The following is a 21,015-nucleotide window of genomic DNA, read 5'->3' on the forward strand; positions in this document are numbered from 1 at the left end:
TAGAAATTAAACCACCTAACCATAGATTTTGATGATGATGATGATGATGATGATTTTGATAGCGCTTTATTTTGTACCACTTCTGCATCTATGCTCATGCAGCTTGTTACGATATGAATAGAAAGCACGAACTCCCCACTCCACCTCTTGTACTTCCTTGCACCAGGTTTTTCTATCTATACCTCTGGGTCAGTTTATACATACTCAGATCTCCATATCTTTTAGCAGTAGAAGGTACAGATTCTCAATTCTCAAAAGCAAGACCACACAGTAGACTTTTTTTTCCATTAGAAGTGGAATATCATATGTACAGAACATGGAAGCTTTCCTGTATGTGCTGCATAGGGAATTGGTGCTGGATCACTAGGAACATCTTCCAAGATACTGCTTAGTATCTTTCTCATGCTATCATCATACATGCACAATTTTTCAGTTGAATCAAGTATCCATGATTTAAATGGGTATCATATTTAGCAAAAGTACATATAAAATTGCATCATTAGGCAGGGCATACAATTCTAGAGGATGAGAAAGAACTAAAGCAATTGCTATAGGAAAATAGGTTTCAGAACCCTAATTCACAGGAAGTTCAGGGAAGAATAGTGGTGGCGCTCCATTCCAGTTTACTTGGCTGCTTCACATATTACATTCTTTTTATACTGTCATTTCATTATTTGATTTTAATAGTGTTTTAGATTGCTTTAATGGTAAATTGTGTCAAATCTTTGTGAGTCATCTTCAGGACAGAACAATGGCATAGAAAAGTTGTTTTAAATCTTTACATAGAGAAAATCTCTGGATAGGGGAAACTTCAAATGTGTATGAAAGCTGATACTGGGTATTCTGTATAGGAAACAAGTAATGTCATGGATTCACTTAATGAAGCCTTGCAACTATATGATTCCATGAATGAAATTAAGACAGTCGAGAGCCACTTCCTGCTTGATATGGTAGTATCCAATGCACGTTTTGAGGTGCACAACAAACACCATTGTATCCATAGTAAATATAATTTTTGCAGTAAACATGAAGCAGTGCTCAGTAAATTTCTGAAGGTGAAAGGGAATAGACTAGCAAAGACTAATGAATACAGGAGACCCATTATGAATTATGCTCCATTGTCCCCACATATAACAAGTGTACTCCATCATCAAATAGTACTCGCACTTGTGAGTCAATCTAGTTCAGCCTTCCCCAACTGGTGCCCTCCAGATGTTTGGACTTCCAACTCCAATCAGTACTAGCCAGTATGGCCAGTGGACAGGAATCCTGGGAGTTGTAATCCAAAGCTTCTGGAGGATATCAGGTTACAGAAGTTACGACACGACATTCCATTTATGGTGAATAAACTGCAAGTTGGGTGTGTGTGTGTTAAATTTGGCAGGAACCAAAGCCATAATTTGCTTAAAATAATTGTTAATCTAGACCCTCCTATAACCAATCCTATTATGAACAAAACAGTTTTCTGATCATTTTTGAAAATACTAGGAGTTCCCTCTTGCTTCCTCTCCCAATTTGAGTGTTAAATGTCATAGGGTGAATAGGTTGAAAACAGGTTTATTCCCAATCCAAGGGCCACAGAGCTACTTAGACTTATGCAAAGAGCTTGAGCTAGCCCTGTGGAATTTTGTGCTGTTTTGTTTTCAAACAGATGATCCCCAACTTGTGTCTCAAGTTGGTTTTGAAACTGATGCCCTCAATTTCAAAAGCAGTATGTCATACAGCATTACTTTTTCAAAGAAAAACAAGGCTTAAGTCTCCAAGGATTCATATAGCCAGTTTTCTGATTCTTTGAATTTTGACCTAAGGCCTGGTTCACATGTCACAATAACCCAGAATTTAAATCTGGGTCCCACTCAGGTTTCTCAGGGAAGAGACAAGCCAGAGTTCCTGGTTCACATGTCACAGCCAACAACCTAAGAACAGAACATCCCTGGGTTGGGTTGTTGCTCCTGCTCACAGTGGGAGTGATTGAACAGCATGATCTAGCATGGTTGCTTGTTCACGAACACCTAGGGTGTAAAAATACACTGGATGGTTCTGTGCAAACTGGGCCTATGTCTCCAATTTTTTCAGGGAAAATGTTTAAAGTCAAAATGTACCAAATGAATTGTGGAATGATTGGTCTCCCTTTAGATTTACATTTTTTTAATATAATTTTAGATTTTTCTTCAAATTTGCCTTGCATACTCAGACATAGCTTTCTTTTGTGACTTTAAATATGCTTATTCAGCTATAATATGAAGTTACTCCAGATGAAATCAGATTTGTAAATGTGAGATTCTGATACAGAGTTAAATTACTCTCCTCTTGAGAAAATAGCTCCTATGTCTTCAAGGCAGCTTTATTCACCCAAGTGATACTGATGCACCTTTTGTGTTCTGGAGGATTAGTGTGTTAAGCAAGGCACTGTCTCTCTGAGAGTTGGGGGGTTAACCACATAATGACAGAATAAATTTAATGTTTAGCTTATTTAACTTGTAAGTGGCATGTATTATTGTCACTGGGAAACTCTTCACAATTTTTCCTTTCCCAGGAAAATGATATATACACAGATATTTTACCCTCCTATGGAAAAAACACCTCTTCCAAACCTCTTTCAAACAATTGACCACAATAATAGTAAATTCACTGTGTTGTGGCTGTTACAGCCAAACTTTTCTTCAGGGTATGTAGCTTCAAAAACAAACCAGTTAAGTATTTAAACCAGTTTAATCCACCTTCAAATTCTGTTGCCTCAAGTCCTGCTTGAAATGGATTGTTACTCATTCGAGTTACAGCATATCTATATAACAGTTAGTTAAGCCTCCCCACCCACCCGGAAAACTGCTCCTGAGAATTGGGGAAACCTTTGGAGCAGAATAGTGCAAGTGGAGACTTTTGTCTGTGGGTACATAGGCTGGACCACTGATCTATACAGTAGCTGACCTGTCTCAGTACCTACATCATTGAAAAAATATGCCACACTGTCATGTGTCACAATATATACAGATTGTCCTACTTCAAACTTCTCTCTCTCTCTTTTTCTCTCCCTCTGTATTGGGGAAAAAAGAAGGCAGCTCTCATCTGAAATGGAGTCAGAGTTTCCCATTAGTCTGAAGACGACTTCTCAGTCTCAGTTGTGTGTCATCATATTCCTTCGCTACATATTTTGACTCATTTAACAGGGAGCATGTGCCCAAATTTTTGGTAAAAATCAATTAGGATTTGGAAACTGTCACTTTGATGGCAAGAGTCACTTTTTAAGAATTTTGCTCGTTAAACTTCAGTTCTCTCCCCATTCTTGATACCACACTGATGTGTTAATTCAAATGAAATTTTTAAGAGAAGGTGCCATCCATTGGGTCAGAGTTCTGCAGGAAAACTTCATGTGAATGTGTTTCATATCATCATGGTTTTTTGTTTTTTTAGCATTTTATTCACTTAATTGCAACAGGTGGAGCTATGAAGCATGAATAAGAGCTTCATAATTCCTATAATTTAAAAAAGGAAATAGCCAAATAAAACAGATTTTATTTCCATGCTGATTATTAGTCATCTGCTTTTTTAAAAAAAATAATAATTGCTGCCTTTATTCCCCAACTCAATATCTATTACTTTGCTCTTTAGTCTTTATGTTCTTTTTATCCTATGTTCTATGCCTGTTTCTTTTTACACCCTTTTTTCCTGTCTGTCAGAATTAATGGCGCCTGAGTTAGCTATACTCCGTAGGGGCCTGCAGCGGCTGAGGCTTAAGAAGGCTGAACAGCAGAGACAGCGAGAGCTAGCTGAGGGTTCAGCACAACAGTCCTCCAGCTCTGATCAGTCTTCCCCTAAGGGCTCCTCACAGGACCCTCAGCCTACAGGTGGTCATTTGTCAAGGTTTATTAAGCAGCTGGTGTAGTTACATAGTTTGTGCTGCTATTGTTTGCTCAGATGCTTCCCCTCAGAACAAAACAGCGAATGCAGTTGCTGCTTGCCTGTACTTTGCATATGGTGGTGTTTATCATCACATTGTTAAAGAGGAACTAATATTTGCCTGTATCATTCCTTACTACTTTAACTCTTTTTCATAGTTTAGTTCATGTGTGAATAATATCTGTTCAAAAAGATAGGCTGCTCCATTATACTCAGTTGTAGAATGAAGGGCCTTCTATTCCAACCTGATATACTGAGAGAATTAACTGGCTAGCGCTCACCAATATTTAACTTGGGTTTAAAACTGTTTCCAGTAATGTAACTCCCATGCTTTGCTCTCCCCACAAACTGTATTTGCAACTTTCTTAGAAGGTAAACTGTTTTTACTTGAAATGAAGTTAGCATTTTAAGCAGCCCTTTGAGATCAATCAGAAAACAGAGACACATCTACCAATGGAACAATGCATGATTTTCATAAATCCTTGTTGGGGCATATTCATTCTGGGGCATTTCATGATAATGCTAAACATAAGGAATTCTGGTTTTGGAATTAAAATGTCCCTAGCTGAAAATATTTTTGCCATCCTTATTTATAGCTACCTTGGAATGATGCATCATGGCTTCCAGTTACCCTTTGCTGTGACACGCAACTCAGTTTAGGATAGGTAACATTGTTGTAGGACATGATGAATTCCGTTTTGAGGGACATTAAAAAAAATCTTGATCAAAGTCATAAACCCTTATTTCTTCCAATTAAATTGTATTTTCATATAGCTCTACTTAATAAACTTTATCTAATGTATTAGAAATGCTGATGCATGATAAAAAGCTCCATCCGACAAGCGTTTTATTGCACGCTTGTTACTGGGCAATCACGGATTCCTCGGAGGTAGCTCACATGATGTCTGCCTCTCTCGCTCCTTCCACTCCTTCTGGTTTTCCTTACACTTCAAAAAAACCCAGAAAAACGCCAAAATATTTTTTTAAACCGAAGTTGCTGCTCTCTCCTGCTGTGTGTGGGAGAAGCAGCATGTTCAGAACAAGGGACTGAATGACCCTCATGCACCTTGTTTACTTCCTGTTTGAAAACAGGAAGTAACTGAGTGTCCACGGAGAAGTGACAGTAGCCAGCATTTCTTCCAAGGTGTGATGGAGCTTAAAGAGAGTTTTGGCACTTCTGTTCCTCATGGTTTGTACTGGTTTTTGATAGTTGGTGTTGGTAATCTCTTTGAATAGTCATATTGAGAATTAGCAAAACACAATGACTTGTCTATACCTTCATATTAGAATTAAACTTCAGACAGATCTGGTTCATACACTGCTGCAGCATGTGGATTGTGGAAACAAGCCTTGGCCTCTCACTGTCCAACAGCATATGTAGAATTTGTAGCATGAAGTTTAAAAAGCGAAATGCTTGAAAATATATGTAAGTAGACCTTGCTCGCAATTGTATTATAGGGAAAACGGATGAACAGAACTTGAGCCAGGCCTACTTATTAGCATTTTATGCATATTGGTTAGGTCCAGATTTAGTTATGCTTAGAGTAAACCCACTGAAATAAATGGAACTTAAATTAGTTATTAATAACTTAAGTCCAATTCATTTCAGTGGGTTTACCCTAAATGTGACAAAATCTGGACCCAACCCTATAAGCTGAGGGTTCTATGCATGGTGGGTGAAGTCTGTGAGTTCAAGGCTTGCTCCACAGCCCACTGCGCATAAAACCTTCCCACTAGGAGCATGTGAAATGTGATCCTACGTGTGTCTGTTCAGAAGTATGCTCCACTGAATTCTGTCAGTCTCATTTCCTTGTAAGTATTCTGGTTGTAGCTTTAATTTCTTTATTTTGGAGTTATTAGTTCACAGCCCTGTGTATGTGTGACATTAACTTCTCATGCATCTAAAAAACTGAATGTAAATCAGGTTGGTATGCTATTGAATTCAGTCTACTTGAGCAATGTCCTACTGCAGAAGAAAAATCATCATTGATTTGGAATCCATTTGACCCTCAGTACTCCAAGTCTTAGTGGACATAGTTTTGCAAAATGAAGCAAAGCTTCTGAACAAGTGCATATTTTGTATATCATACAAACCAGTAACAGAATGAGAAGATTGTGTTGGAAGCTGTTTTAAGGCTTCACAGAGATGGGGGTTATAGGCAGAGTTTTCAGGCTGGCAATGACGTGCATATGACATTTTAAGAGGTATAGAGTGCAAGACTTCCAAAGCACTCAGAGCCAAGTTAAACATGAAGGGCAGCCAGGTCTATGTTATCCACATGTAAGCCATGTTTCCATATACTCTTTACATGAAAAGAAGCACACACTGTCCTTCCTCTCCCACATTATCTTTATGCGTGACATTGTTTTAAGTAATTTTCTTCAGGCTCACTTCTGATATTGAAGCTGGACTTGGAGAAAACTGCTCAAAGCCGCAGAGCACAGCATGTGGGCAGGTTTTACTGTCTCTCCCATGTACTCTTTTTCACATAAAGTGTATACCACCAGCCTGCTTTATGAGTAAATGAGTCAGACATGGCAGACCATCACTTAAAGTTTGGATAATTATTGAACAGATTTCACAGTGGGGGATATTTCAAAGACAACACTCCTTTAGATAAGCTTTAACAAGTTATTTTAGTCCCTCCCCTTGATTGTCTGTCCCCCAGAACGCATCTGACACAGCCCTATTACATCACTGGACTAAGTCTTTAACAACAGTTCTGTGCTGTGTAAAGTCCATACAGTGTGCATTGGAAGGTAGTACACATGACATTTCTGGAAGGCACACACACTTGATAAATCTTCAGTGGTTCTGACAGGGACATAATAAAACAATGCTTGATGCACATATTCAGTGCTGCAGTAACAATGGAGAGAGAAATAATTGCAGAGAGGGAGGGGAATGCTGCAGAAGAAAATGTGATGAGGCAAAATGCACTGGCCAATTGGCACAGCCAAAAGCAACCTGAAGTTTTCAAGTAAGCATGTCCTTAGTTATACCTTCTCAGAGTAGCCATCCAATGCTAACGGGGCAGCACATATGGTATTACGTTGCCAGCGGTAGGATAAGGCAGAGTAATTTGGGATAGCAACCAGGGACTGTGGTAAAGGCAAATGGAGAAAATAAGCATAAACCATGGCTTGCATTCCTGTTTGGTAAGCAAACCATGAATTGGCTTCTAAACCATGGACAGCATGATATCTGAATTGAACCATAATTGGAAAGTTCTCTGAAAATACTCAGAGCTACTTTTATACTGTTAGTTTTACTCTACCCTGTGCCTGTTTGGTGCATTCTCTTCCCCTTCTTATTGTTTTATTATGATTTTATTAGAATGTAAGCCTATGCGGCAGGGTTTTGCTATTTTATTGTTTTACTCTGTACAGCACCATGTACATTGATGGCGCTATATAAATAAATAAATAATAATAATAGCTGTTTTTTCAGAAGAGCAAATTTGGTGAATCATTAAAGCTCAGACCTTTTCCAGTTATGTCATTTTACTATTTCATATGGCAAAAAATATTAATCCAGATCCTCATGCCACAGTCTGCACTGCAGCCCTAGTGGTCAGATTAAACATTTAAAATGTTAGCAACAAAACAAATAGCTAGGCAAGTAGAGTAAAATAAATTAATCAAGGCAAATTTGAATCTAAAAACCGCCAAATGCTCATGTTATAAGATAGCGATTTATTAGCTAGACAGCACGGCTCTGGAGAACAATTTAGAAATACTAGCTTATAACAAATTGAACAAGAGTGATTAATATACTACTAGGCTACAAAAGACTGGTATCAGTATTTTTTGAATAAAAGGGGACATTATTTCCAGAACCCAAAAATTAATAGTACTGTTTTATTTCTGTTAGAATATTACACAATATCTAATATTTATTTATTACATTTTTATATTGCCTAATAGCTGAGGCTCTCTGGGCATCTCTGGGCAGTTCACAATTAAAACCATAAAATAAATCATGAAACATAATATCAAGCTTTAAAAGTTGAATAATAGCATGTAAAACCAGAATAAAAACCCAGCAACAGTTACAACCTGTGGGAAGCCTGTGTGAAAAGGTGTGTTTTCAGAAGGCATTTAAAAGATGTTATATTTTCTGCCTCCTGAACTGCACAATGGAGGGTTTTACAGAGGGTGGGTGCCACTACAGAGAAGGCCTGCCATTGAGATTCTTCATGGTGACATTCCATTTAATTTGGAATGACCAGCAAGACCACCTCTGAAGATCGTAAATGTCATCTGGGAGTTTATAAGTGAAGGCAGTCTGCTAGGAATCCTGGTCCCAAGTTGTTTAGGGATTTAAAGGCACCTGCTCTGAAACTTTGCAATGAGCCAGCCAGTTGGATGGTGGTGGAGGTTTAAAAGCTTCTTTGTGGGAAAATTCTATCCCTATTCCTTTGACCCACAATTTCCTGCCATGATGTGCAAACTGGGTCTCTATCTCTTTCATCTGTCATGCTTAAGCATTTATATGCTCAGTAACAGAAAATGATTATCACAGCTGTGTGTGACATTGCAAGTGTTCTTCCCTTTCTAGTAAGTTAAAACATCCATCAATATTCTGAGATTAAAATAATAGCTTTATATAACTTGTCTATCAAAAGGCAAAGCTTTAAAGGTACTTTGGCTGGAATCTAAAGACGCTTGTGCATGAGTGGAAAGTATTTTCTTATGTGCATGGGAGGATCACAAGTTTCCTTCCCCCCTTCTTCCAGTTGCTTACCCACCCACCCTGCTGGTGCCACATCACATAATGACACTGAAGGGTCCCCTGACTCATAGTTCTGTGGAGGATAGGGAGCTAGAAGCTAGAAAACCCTCCATGTACTTATAGAACACCACATGCAGCTTTTTGGAGCTCAGCTTCTGCCTGGAGGTAATTCCTTCTTGTTATATATCCTACCTTTTTGTCCCCTAATCAGAACAGGAAAAAAAATATTATGAGCAGAGTCCTTTCCCATGAGTTTATCCAAACCAGAGTACTGCAGGAGTTTCTGCTTACAGAAGTTAAACAGATGAGATGCACCTATTATAAGAGAGTTGAATTTTATGGCTCCACTTTACAATTTTCTACGGTATTTATGCCCTCGAAACTTCCCTATTCCTTAATTAACCTTTAGAGGTTGAAAGAAAGGGATAGGTAGGAGATGTATGATGGGGGAGAGTGAGAGTGGGGGAGAGATGAGCTGCAGTCGGTGACACAGCCTTGGAATGGTTGGAGAAAACCTAGGAAAGATCTGTTAGACTATAGTCCAAGCTGGAGTTCAGCTGCAAGATTTGCCTGATTCAGCATTTGAAGACTCGCACAATGATAAATTTGAAGAAGAGCTTCGATTTGGTAGAGAGTGGAATGCCAAAAATAGCCAAAGGGGGTAGAAAGATGTTTTTTAATACAATAAAAGAACTCTGATGTGTTTCAGACCCTTAGGTTCCTCAGGTTAATTAGAGTTTAAGAGATATCATCTTCATAACCCCTAGGAGACTAGAGGTTATGAAGCAGACAATATGCCTTGTATTCTAACAAATTACCCTGGGGAAGGACCTAAGGGTCCAAAACATGTCAGAGTTCTATTACTGTATTAAAAAAACCCTTTTTTGTACCCCTTTGCCTCTTGGGAAGGCATCTCTTGTGGGGAGTAGAATGGTAAACTCCAAGTTCCTACCCCCTCTCCATTTTGATGTTTATTCCCTTTCTTTCTTAAAAAGAATCCCTTCCTTCCTTCCTTTCCTCATCTTGATGCATTCTATTAAGCTTCTATGATTTGCCTATAATTTTTAAAAATCTAATTTAACAGTGCAAAAATTCAGTGGCATCTAATTGTTGGCAGGGAACTGTTCTGTTTATTTGTGTAATATATATGTCATATCTTCAGTAAAACTCCAAGGGTGGAAAATAGTAAAATTAAAAATGATTTAACAGTTTATAGAAACCAAAAAGGCAACAATAAGAACAGGATATCAGGGAGCTGGCTGAAACAATGCTTTAAAAGGTCTGGGAAAATAAATATTCACCAGACATCAGAAAGACATGAGAATAGGCACCAGACGCCTCCCTGGGGAGAGCATTCTAAACACTACAGCTAAAAAGGTTCTTCTGACTAACTTCAGAAGGAAGGGGCATCCAGACACAGGCCTCCAATAAAGGTTATAATGCTCACATGTGGAGAAAGAGTCTCTTTAGGTATCTGGTCTTAAGGTATAAAGGGCTCTTCCATCTATTTTTTTGGTCATTGTAACTATCAGAAAACATTTGTGTCTCATCCGTCTAAGTACAAGTGCCACAAAGTGGGCAGCCCAAAATATTTAGAAGCATTTTGTTGATTAGACTGCTTAGTAGCTCCGGTGCATGCGTGGGACTCTGCTGTATTGTAAAAGGTGTAGCATAGTTTGGCGAGCTTGTTGTGCCTGCTTATTGAATTGTCAGAATTTGTAGAGGGATTCTAGAACTAAAGATAATTTGATTTTGTTAATACAACTTTTTTTTAATGACCATGTGATCTAAAACTAGTCTTGAAGAATGAAAACTAATTATCCACTGCAGCTTCCCAGGTTCTTTGCCCTGGTTCATATAAGTTTAGTAGTCTGTTGGCTACTATATCTTTGTGAGCTGCTTACTTTGGACACAAATGAGAGGAAATTAGCCAAAACTGTGTGTACCACATGATCTACTACATGCAGCTTGTTGTAAAGGTATCTAAACATACAAGCCATTCAGTTGTTGTTTTATTTGTGAAATGGATGAAACATAGATTTTTCTTCTTGTCAAGAGTTCCTCGAAGCAGATGAATCAGGTTATAAATATTCAGAGTGCTAATTGACATCTATTAGTCTTCAGAGTATATTCAGCACTCAGTTTAAAATGGCTAAGATATTTACTGGAAACGTTACTGCTCTCTAGTGTTTAGACAATAGACTTTAGTGGTTTACAAAAGGTAAATCAAGGTGCTGCATAGATGGTACCCATTTAATTCTGTAGAAATGTGATATGTATTTTTAAAGCCCTCCCCCACTTCCCCATATGGATGTGTTTGGACCCCAAAAGCTAAAAAGTGGTCATACGTGATGTGTAAGCATTTAACTTTGCACAGGCTCATTTCTGAACAGACTTTACTAGAGCTAGAACTATGCTTTTAATGAAACTATTACTAAGATTAATATAACTACTCTAAGAAATATAGTATCTCTATATAATGCAGCATGTTCACATTTACCAACACCTTGTTTTCAGATGATGAAAAGGCAAGTCCACGGCCTGGAACAGGTGAACCTGTTTTAAGTTTACATTACAGTACAGAAGGAACAACTACAAGCACGATCAAATTGGACTTCACTGATGAATGGTAAGAGCTTATTGCTTTTTCCACTGTAAGCTATGTGTTAACTATTTCAATTGTAATAACAATTTTAGCTTTTAAATTTTTATTTTTATAATTTTTATTTTCATATGCTGCACTGCAGTTATACCAGTTGCTTGGGACCCTTGGCAGGAGGGTGCTGTTGCACTTGTGTCCTGCTTGTGAGTTTCTGATCGACCGCTGCTTGGCTACTGTGTGAACAGAATTCTGGTCTAGATAGACCTTTGGTCTGATCCAGCTTGGCTCTTCTTATGTTCTTAGGAATAATTTCATTATTCATTATGCAGGAAAATAGATATGTTCCATGCACAAGATTTTTAAAAATACTTGAAGGGTCATGTAAAGAAAGTGTGAAAAGCCCTTTACTATTAGGGGTGTGTGTGTGTGTTCTTATTGCATTTACTGGGATAGTAAGATCCGCTGTGTTAAATAGGGCTTATTCACAGTTAAGTGTGGCTTCTGATCTTTTTCTGAGCCCAGTTTAAAGTACTAATACTTATCTTTAAAGCCTTCATTGCTTGGGACAGGGTTACCTAAAGGATTCCCCGTCACCACATGAGCTTGTCCTTACTCTGACATAATTTTTAGAGGCCTTCCTAAATGTGTCTTCATCAGAGATATTGAGGGTGGAGGGCCTGCTTTGTGGTGGCATCCCGCATCTGGAATGCTCTCCCTAGAAATGCTTTTTTTGGCTCCTGCTTTGATGTCATTTTGGCTCATCTTGTTTTCCCAGGCATTTTAACTGAATTTTTATCCCTGCCTGTCTTTTATGCTGCGTTGTCATCTGCTGTTTTTAGTTTTGTTCATTTTTATTAATTTTAGTTCAGCATGTGTTATAGTTACATTTTCACCTATACTTTGTAAGCCACTTTGAAAACACTTTTGAAGGCCAGGATATGAAAAACATAAAATAAATACATGTTTCCGTTGCATGTGCTTGTTGCTAGGAGTAGCACAGCTTCAAGTTCTAGAGGGAGTGGAAATCACAGCAAACTTGAAGGTCAGGAAGAATCCCTAAGAACCCAGGGTTCAGAGTCACCAACACCAGAGAGTGAAGAATCAAGTAAGATATGAAGTTACTTCCATTATCCATTACTTCCTACATTATATTGGGTTTTTTTATTGAATTCCAAAGCATTTGTTCATGCACTATGTGCAAGATAAAATATTCAGCCTGATAAAACAAACATTTTGTTTGGTTTTGGGTGTAGGAGATAAATATAAGCATTCAGTCTGGAACCGCAGAACTGCTTAGGCTCTCATAGGAGGCCTGTGCTAACCCAGTGAAGTTACTGACTTTGTTTCTTTCATATCACAAACTGATTTTAAAATTATACACAATTTCAAAAATAGTCTGTCATGGAGAAGTTGCTGTTTGATGAAAAACAAGTCAAACATACCCTTGGGCTCATGGAACTTGTTTCACACTTCTTTGTATGTTGGCTTTAATATTTTGTTGTAAATCCAGCCCCCTATATAAAACAGTACCACTTAAATTATAAAAATAAGTCTTATATTAATCTCTCTTATATGAATCAAGTTCATGATATGTGATAAATATTAATGAAGTTAATTCTCAAATCTTATTGTGCACAAGCAAGGCTGTATAAAATGGAAATCATATGATAGTAAAATTGCTGGAAATGGAAGTAGGGTTGTGAATGGTAGGTAAGTGTTTCTTGAGTCCGATTTATTATTACAGTTGAATGTAAATAATACTCATTCACAGAACATGCGATGCTAATCTGATCAGGATAAGTAGCTGGAATATACAACTAAAAAGGAACTGTAATCAGAATGCCTTTCACTTTCCACAGAAGTACATTTAAGCGGTGCCTGATTGGTAGATCAAATTAATGCACCATTTTTTGACCACGTAAAGTGTACCAGATTTAGAAGGCCTTCTGAAGCCTTATGATAGCATTTACAATAGCAAATGTTAGATGGGTACCCATCTACAGTAGTTATATAATATTTTAAAAACTGAATTTTAGGGATTCCTGAAGAATCGCATGAAGAAAATATAAATGTTGAAGAGCTGGCATCTACAAATGAAAATATTGAAATATCACATTCTGGTATGTAAAATAATAATTATACATACATGCCTAAAGGACTTGAGGAATTGTAAATCATTAAGTCTCAATATGAACTGCTGAATAAATTGCTTAATGTGGTTATAATGTTCATTTTATTGGTACTGGATATTGTTTACTGACCTATTGGTATATTTTGTGCTCATATAAATGTTTTGTATGAGGCCCAGTATTGGGCAAAAGGCAGGATACAAATAAATATAATAATAATAATAATAATAATAATAATAATAATAATAACAATAATAATAATAATAATAACCGCTATTGTATGTAAATTATTCTGCTTTGAGCTCAATGTATTTGTGCAAAATGCGGTTTATAAATAAACTGACTATGACTATAGCAAACTCAAGTGCTTCTTTTCTAGGAATATTTGTAGCTCTGTCTACACAAACAGGTTATTGCTATTTAATGTGCCTCCTACCCACTTTTAGGTTTTTAACAATATTCTCAAACATATACAAAATTTTGTGAGGTAATTGACCAAATGTCATTATTTGTTCTATCAGACAATGATGTATCTGACCAACCTGAAAGTAGTATGGAACAAGGAAATGATCCTCACCTTGACTTATCCTGCCAGATTCCAGGGGAAGATTTATCGAGCAAAGAAATGGAAGAGCAAGAAAACTTGAGTCAACAAAGTACAGTGTCCACTGCCAACCCAAATAATACAAATCATGAACCTCAGTCCCGACCAGATTCCTCAGGGCTTGCTTCTCATGAAGAATCATCTACAAGGAGTTCTGCTTTCCAAGAAACTGATGATAGTGATGATGACCCTGTCCTGATACCTGGTGCACGGTTTCGTGGAGGAGTAGGTCACAGGTTAGTATTCTATTTCTCCCCTGACCCCCAAATAGTTGAGAATTTTGTTTGAGGAGAAAATTGAAAACCTTATAAGCATGGTCATTCAAACCTCCATAAAAGTCTTGCTGGCAATTTACGTTCACTATAGGCATGACTGATCATTCCTTCATTTCACCCTGAACGTTTGCTGGCTCTACAGTTGTGGCTGGGTATTTGCATTCTATCTCAATGCATTATCCTTGCTAGAAGATAATATTGAGCTAGATTTGCATATTTTTCTTCACATTTTGACACATATCATGTTGATCCTTAAATGGCTTATTCTGCATACTTAAGGCTGTAGTCCTATAAATTCTTACTTGGCAGTGTCATTAAATTCAGTGGGACTTACTTCCGAATAGATATGTATATAATTATGGTGTAAAGGTGCCTTCTTCCATGTGTATTATCAATATGCCATGTCCTCATGAGGAGCATATGCATAGAGGTTTTCTTAAGAGTCTAAGTATCTTCCCAAAGACTTGTAAATCATATTTATTTAATTTTTTTTAAAAAAAAAATAGCTTGATTTTAGTTGTGGGACTCTGTAATTGTTATATTTCTAACATTCTATGTAAATTAAAAAGAGATTGAAGCAAATTAGGATACAGTTTTGAGGATAAATGATCAAGTTAACTCTTAAACCTTTTTCCAGGAAAATAGATAATGTTCCAATGATTTTTCCCTGTCTTTCAATAACCCATTTTACCCACCTACTCTGTTGAAGGTTCAAAATTAGACTACATATGCCTTTCTGCAATTGTAATTATAGCTTAGTCTTATTTAAAGTTAGTGAGCTGTATGTGTGTGTACCGATTTGGTCTTACAATTGTTTTAGTGAATAAGTTTATGTACAGAATTGCAAGCCTGAAATACAGCAGGTTAGAAGAAAGCACTGCTTCTTTGTTTATATAATATGTTTATAATTTATTGATTAAGGAAATTCTTTTACAAGTCATAAAAGTAAAAGTATTTTTATTTTCTTACATCAGGGATGGTGAACATGTGGCCTTTCAGATGTTGGTGGACTGCAATTCCCATCTTGGCTCACCATTGGCTATGCTAGCTAGGCCTGATTGGAGTTGCAATCCACCAGCATCTGAAGGGTCACACATTCATCATCCTTGGCCTAGATGAAAGTGATAACCGAAAGTGCAATTCTATGCATATTTACTCAGATGTAATTCAGCAGAGCTTACTCGTAGTAAGTGCGTTTAGGATTGTGCCTCACATAGTTCTTATGTTTGCATTGTATTTATGGCTCATTTGTCAGCCAAGATTGGCTCCTAAAGCTGCTTCTGACAATTAAAACCCATCACAATGATACAGTGTATTAGGGATATAAGATGTGTGTTAAAAAAAAAAAGGTAAGTATTTCGTGAATTTGAAAGGTATGCTGTGAAGTACTGATTGTAATCCATGCATTTGACAGATAAATCTGTTGCTCTTGACAGGCCCAAGTGTGAATGGAAATTGCAAGTATGCAGGAGAAACCACAAATGGTCCAGAAAACCATTATTTATTTGCCCAAATACTTAGAAAATGGTACATTGAAATAAAATGATTAAATTTGGCTTAAGGTGGTATATAAATGTAATAAAATAAATAAATAAATTAGGGCACAGTACTGTTTCTTTGAAAACAGTATATACAAGATTTTTATTTGAATGACTTTAGGTGTTATTCCTTTCACTAGATATATCAGAGGAACAGCAGTAGGTGATAGGATAATGAGGTAACTCAAAATTCCCATTCCATATGGAATTCTGAATTATTACATAATTGGTCCAGTATCTAACCACGTTTTCTACTGGTTAATTACCAGTTTTAAATCTACTAAACTTCATATAGAGAGGGTTGCAGAGCAGTGATATTAGCTGCATGCTGTGCACAGAAATAGTAAGGAAAAAATTGCTGTGTAAAGTTTGAATAACTTTATTAACTTCTATAGTGTGTTCATTAAATTTGAATGTGTACAATGAAAGTGATGTCCAGATCTTTTAATCTCTCTTGTTAAAGCACATAATGTATTTTGCATGTACCACTGCTCATGTTTGCTGATTGATAGAATATAGGATTTCATTCTGAAATAATTTGTATTGCTTGAACACATCCATTGACTAACGTTATTTTTCAACACTATCAAAGAACAGAATTAAGAATAAACCTTAAATGTAAAAATCATGAGCTGAGACCCGAATGGGTATGTGAGCACTTTATGCATGCATACTTGGCTCCCCACCTGCTCCTGAATTTATTCTTTAGAAGATGAGCCCCAATCTTCAAACTTTCAAAAGCCAGCATTTCCCCTCAGATTTCCATTAAATTGTTGTCCCACCTAATGCCCAAACTGCATTTTGAACTCTGAAGAACATTTTAGGGTTTCTGGGTAGTGTTAGCTCCTGAACAAGAAAGTAGACAAGTGTATATGGAGAATATGAACATGTGCCTCTTTGGATCCTAGCCACAGTGTAGGTTTTGATAGGAATTTCTTTCAATGCCAAAGTATTAAAAGTCTTGGTGAGGATGCACCTGCATTATGTAATGAAATATCTACGGGTACTAAAAGGTTTTTGGAAAGATAAGCTTATCTAAGCCTTCTATAGACAACTAAAGAAAAATAGTGTTGTTAATAGGTGAGCATAAACTTGATAATCACTTGTGTGAGATGTCTAAAGGCAACTGCAAAATACATTCTCAAAGGATTTACTATTGAAAAATCCTCTGGAATATGAGCAGTAAGTGATCTCGGAAGGCTAAATGTACACTTCCACATATTGATATGTTGACCTTATAAACTAGCCTTGTAAACACATTCAGTACAACCTTTCCGATGTGAATAGCATGAAATATAGGCAGAGGTTTGCAGTCTAAATGGATTACATTGGCATGAGAAATACAGGAGGCTATATGAGGGATATATAGTGAATGCGAATAAAGGGAATCAACTATATACAGAATGTGATTAGCATGAGATGTTTAAAGAGAAACACATGGAAAATAGCATTGGTAATGCTAGCAGTTTCCTCTTAATTCACTGTATCGATATAATATTTTGCTGTTAGTACTTTCATTTATACAAAAATTGACATTTTTAACAATTGTTTGCATGTCTTCTACATCATGCAGAAACATGAGTATGTTCTACTTAAATATTTTGATCATGCTCTCCAACATACAAACTCTACCTTAAGTTGAAATTTACCATCTCAGGTAAATTTTTTGAAATGGCCCTTTTATGGTTAGATGGAAGCAGCGTCGTTTAGGATTCTGTTCATGGCCCTCTGTTGTTCTTTTTTTCATACTGTCCTTTGGTAATTCATCCCATCCCATGGCTTTAAGCACCTTCTGCGTCCTGATGACACATAGCTCTTCCACTCTATCCCAGAACTTTTAATCTTCAACCAGTGTCTCACTTCCAAGTGCCTCTCTAATATTTTCAGTTAGATCTTTATTGTCATCTCAAGCTCAATATATCCAAGACCAAATTTCTCATCTTTTCTCCCAAGCCCTGCTCTCTTCACTCATTCTCCTTATCCATTGACAATATCAACAATCTCCCTGTTGATCAGGCACAAAGCTTTGGTTTTCTCCTTGACTCCTCCTTCACTGGGCGAAAGTCCATCATTAGAACATGTTGCTCCTTCCTTTACAACATTACAAAATTACAGCCATTCCTTTCCATTCTCTCAGCAAAATCTCTCTTCTTAACTAGTAGACTGTTCTCTCTGGAGTTCGTGGATTCATCTCAGTTGGTCACATCTGTCCAGCACTGTGCTGCCAAAATAATTCACCTCTCTCTTTGTTTTGACCGTGTGATGCTCCTCCTTAAATCTCTACACTGTCTGCTTCTTCATTCCTGGATTCTGCACATGTTACTCCTTTCTTTTAAAACACTCTATGGGGCTTGGCTCTTGTGGTAGTGAATTCTGTTGTTTAACTATGCGCGGTGTGAAGAAGTACTTCCTTTTATCTGTCCTGAATCCCCCACCAATCAGCTTCATGGGATGACCCTGGGTTCTAGTATTATGGGAGTGGGAGAAAAATGTCTCCTGATCCACATTCTCTGCACCATGCATAGTTTTGTACACCTCTATCATGTCTCCCCTTAGCCTCCTTTTTTCCCAGCTAAACAATCCCAGCTATTGTAAACGTCCCCGTAGGGGAGATGCTCTAGTCCTTGATCATTTTAGTTTCCCTTTTCTGCAGTTTTTCCAGCAGAAGTACTCAATAGCTTTGCTATTGGCACCTTGCGTAATATTCAAAAAGAAACTTGCACAGCCTGTAACTGAAGCTTAAGCCCTCCTACCGTCCCCCTCCTTTTTATTTTAGAAGAGCATTAAAATCAACTGCTTCATAATGTATCAAAGGCAAAGGTTGTGCTATGTAGACTGGTTCTCTCTTAACCCTATGTACGCAGACTGCTTAAATCCCAATAACTTCAATGTGATTTAAGCAGGCTAACTGTGCGCAGGACTGTAAATCAGATTATGTAACTTTCTGAAAATGATGGCCCTTTTGTTTATAATCTATAGACGATCTGCTGTTGCTCGCATTCAGGAACTCTTCAGACGAAGAAAAGAGAGAAAAGAGATGGAAGAACTGGAAACCCTGAATATTAGACGCCCTTTGATAAAAATGGTTTATAAAGGTCATCGGAACTCCCGGACAATGGTACATTGTTTGTTGCTAAGGTCATTTTTGGTTCACGCTGTTACACTAATCTACTTTGGATTAGAAATTATAAGGTTTATGCACAACATAATACAGCTACGATTATACAATATTCTTTGAGAAGTTTTGTCCCATGTTTTGTCATATACCTGGTCCACTGTATAAAATAGCCTTGTAATTGAAAAGAAAAATGAGGGATAATAATTAATTTTTGTGAACCGCCCAGAGAGCTTCGGCTATTGGGCGGTATAAAAATGTAATAAATAAATAAATAAATAAATAAATAATATTCTACTCCATGTGTAGTACTTGCATAGTTTATTTTGTAAATAATTTTTGATTGTTCTAAGCATATTGTAGATCGCTATATATATTCAGCTACCAATACACTGTGAGGCCATGTGGCACATTTTAAGTAGATAATATCATTTGGGAAAATATTGAAAATAATAAGCACAGTTCTGCTCTTGCTAATGTTATGGGAAAATCACAACTGTGATGATAATAGGCATACTAGTGTATCTGAGCCTGCTGAAAACAGTGGATTCTACAGCCGTGTGAGGGGTACTCCTGCCCATGAATCTATGGAGTGGCAAATCAAGATCCTCTCACCCTACATCTCCTAGTCAGTCATGTAGCAGCCCAGAGCTTACTGCAGGTTGGAGAATGTAGCCCTACATCTACACTGTCTTCCCTCCACACAGAGGGGCAAAATACGTGCTCTAATGTTATTTTAAAAAAGCATTAGAGAAAAGGGGCAAAGTCCAACATTTCCTGAAATTGTAAAATCCTGAAAGAGAAAGATTATACCTAAGATAGTTATCAACCTTGATTTTGCTGTTTTCTGAAATGGCTACACAGGTAGGCTTTGGTCACTTTAACAAATAGTGGCCTTCAGTTACTATGGGCTGCCTTAAACATGGATACATACTAATTATTTTTACAGTTTGGTATGTCAGGCCAGTATCCGAGGCATTAAGCCTATATACACTAGTTGCTGGGGAACATGGGTGGGAGGGTGATGTGCTTGTGGGTCCCTGGTTGACAGCTGGTTAGCCACTGTGTGAACAGAGCGCTGGACTAGATGGCCCCTTAGTCTGATCCAGCATGGCTATTCTTATGTTCTTATGAACTAGATTGGCAAGGATTTCTTACTCCCTGATATTTAACAATAGCAACAACACAATGCCACACACACACAAAACATGGAAATTATATTGAAATGAAAAAGCTGAAAGTGGTGATAATCTTACATTGTAAAACATCTTAGCTGAAAAACAGCTGAAGTACACATCCACCTGCACAGGGCTCTCCTGTACTGTGCTATACATTCTATCTAAGCTTCTATTGTGGTTTTAAATAATCATATTTAAAGACATATGACCGTCTTGCCCTCACCTTCAGCTTCCTTTTAATTAATCCCCCTCATTTTTTAGAAATTTCTTCTTGTGAAATTAACACAGCCATGAAGGAATTTTCTGGGCAGTGCTCCGCTTATATATGAGTTGAAATTGACCGCATTATGATTACAGTTCTGATTTTGTTCAACAAAACTTACATCTCACATCTGGACTGGATTGGTAAATCTAGCCTTAGATCTGATTATATGTAATTACAGTGATTTTACTCTTCATGCTTTTGTTCTCCTTTTTAATAGTGTGTTGCGCTCTCTCAACATAATCCACATACCTTGAACCAAAATCTTTAATTAATCCCACTTTCTCTATTCTCTTTTCTCACATATACAGTATATTAATAACCTCCTGTTTCTCATAACTGAGCCTTTCAATTCTTATATTAATTAATTGCTGACTTGCTTGCCTGTCTTTCCTTAAACTATATTTCAAGGTTAATGTATTCCACTCCAGAATTTTCTTTGACTGGCTACTGTGCAAAATCCTTGCTTCTTTTTTTTAGTACATACATCACATATTCTTTTATTTAGCCATTACCTCTGTCTGATTGGTATTCCTGTAATTTAGGGATGGGAATGTGGAAAAGTAGGTGTGCTCTCATATACTATGGCCTGGTTCAGACCTAACACTCAGCTATGGTTTAGTGTTTTCTTGAGCAATTGGCTCATGTGCTCCCCTTTTCTCTGGTGTGGCTGCAAGGAG

At 37.2% G+C, this 21,015-nt stretch overlaps 1 protein-coding gene across 6 annotated transcripts in view; it reads left to right on the forward strand.

Moving 5' to 3' along the window:
- DCAF6 (DDB1 and CUL4 associated factor 6) overlaps positions 1 to 21,015 on the forward strand; it is a 50,938-nt gene that overhangs the window by 25,014 nt on the left and 4,909 nt on the right. For 2 of the 6 annotated variants that reach the window (XM_063126806.1, XM_063126810.1), the window contains exons 11-17: positions 3,678 to 3,845; positions 11,150 to 11,261; positions 12,224 to 12,339; positions 13,271 to 13,354; positions 13,885 to 14,203; positions 15,921 to 15,959; positions 18,760 to 18,898. In XM_063126806.1, the coding sequence (XP_062982876.1) occupies positions 3,678 to 3,845; positions 11,150 to 11,261; positions 12,224 to 12,339; positions 13,271 to 13,354; positions 13,885 to 14,203; positions 15,921 to 15,959; positions 18,760 to 18,898 (977 nt within the window). The remainder of the gene's footprint in view (positions 1 to 3,677; positions 3,846 to 11,149; positions 11,262 to 12,223; positions 12,340 to 13,270; positions 13,355 to 13,884; positions 14,204 to 15,920; positions 15,960 to 18,759; positions 18,899 to 21,015) is intronic. The other 4 variants (XM_063126807.1, XM_063126811.1, XM_063126808.1 and 1 more) reach the window with 3 other exon arrangements.

This window comes from Elgaria multicarinata, chromosome 5 (assembly GCF_023053635.1).
Source record: "Elgaria multicarinata webbii isolate HBS135686 ecotype San Diego chromosome 5, rElgMul1.1.pri, whole genome shotgun sequence".
NCBI lineage: Eukaryota > Metazoa > Chordata > Lepidosauria > Squamata > Anguidae > Elgaria > Elgaria multicarinata.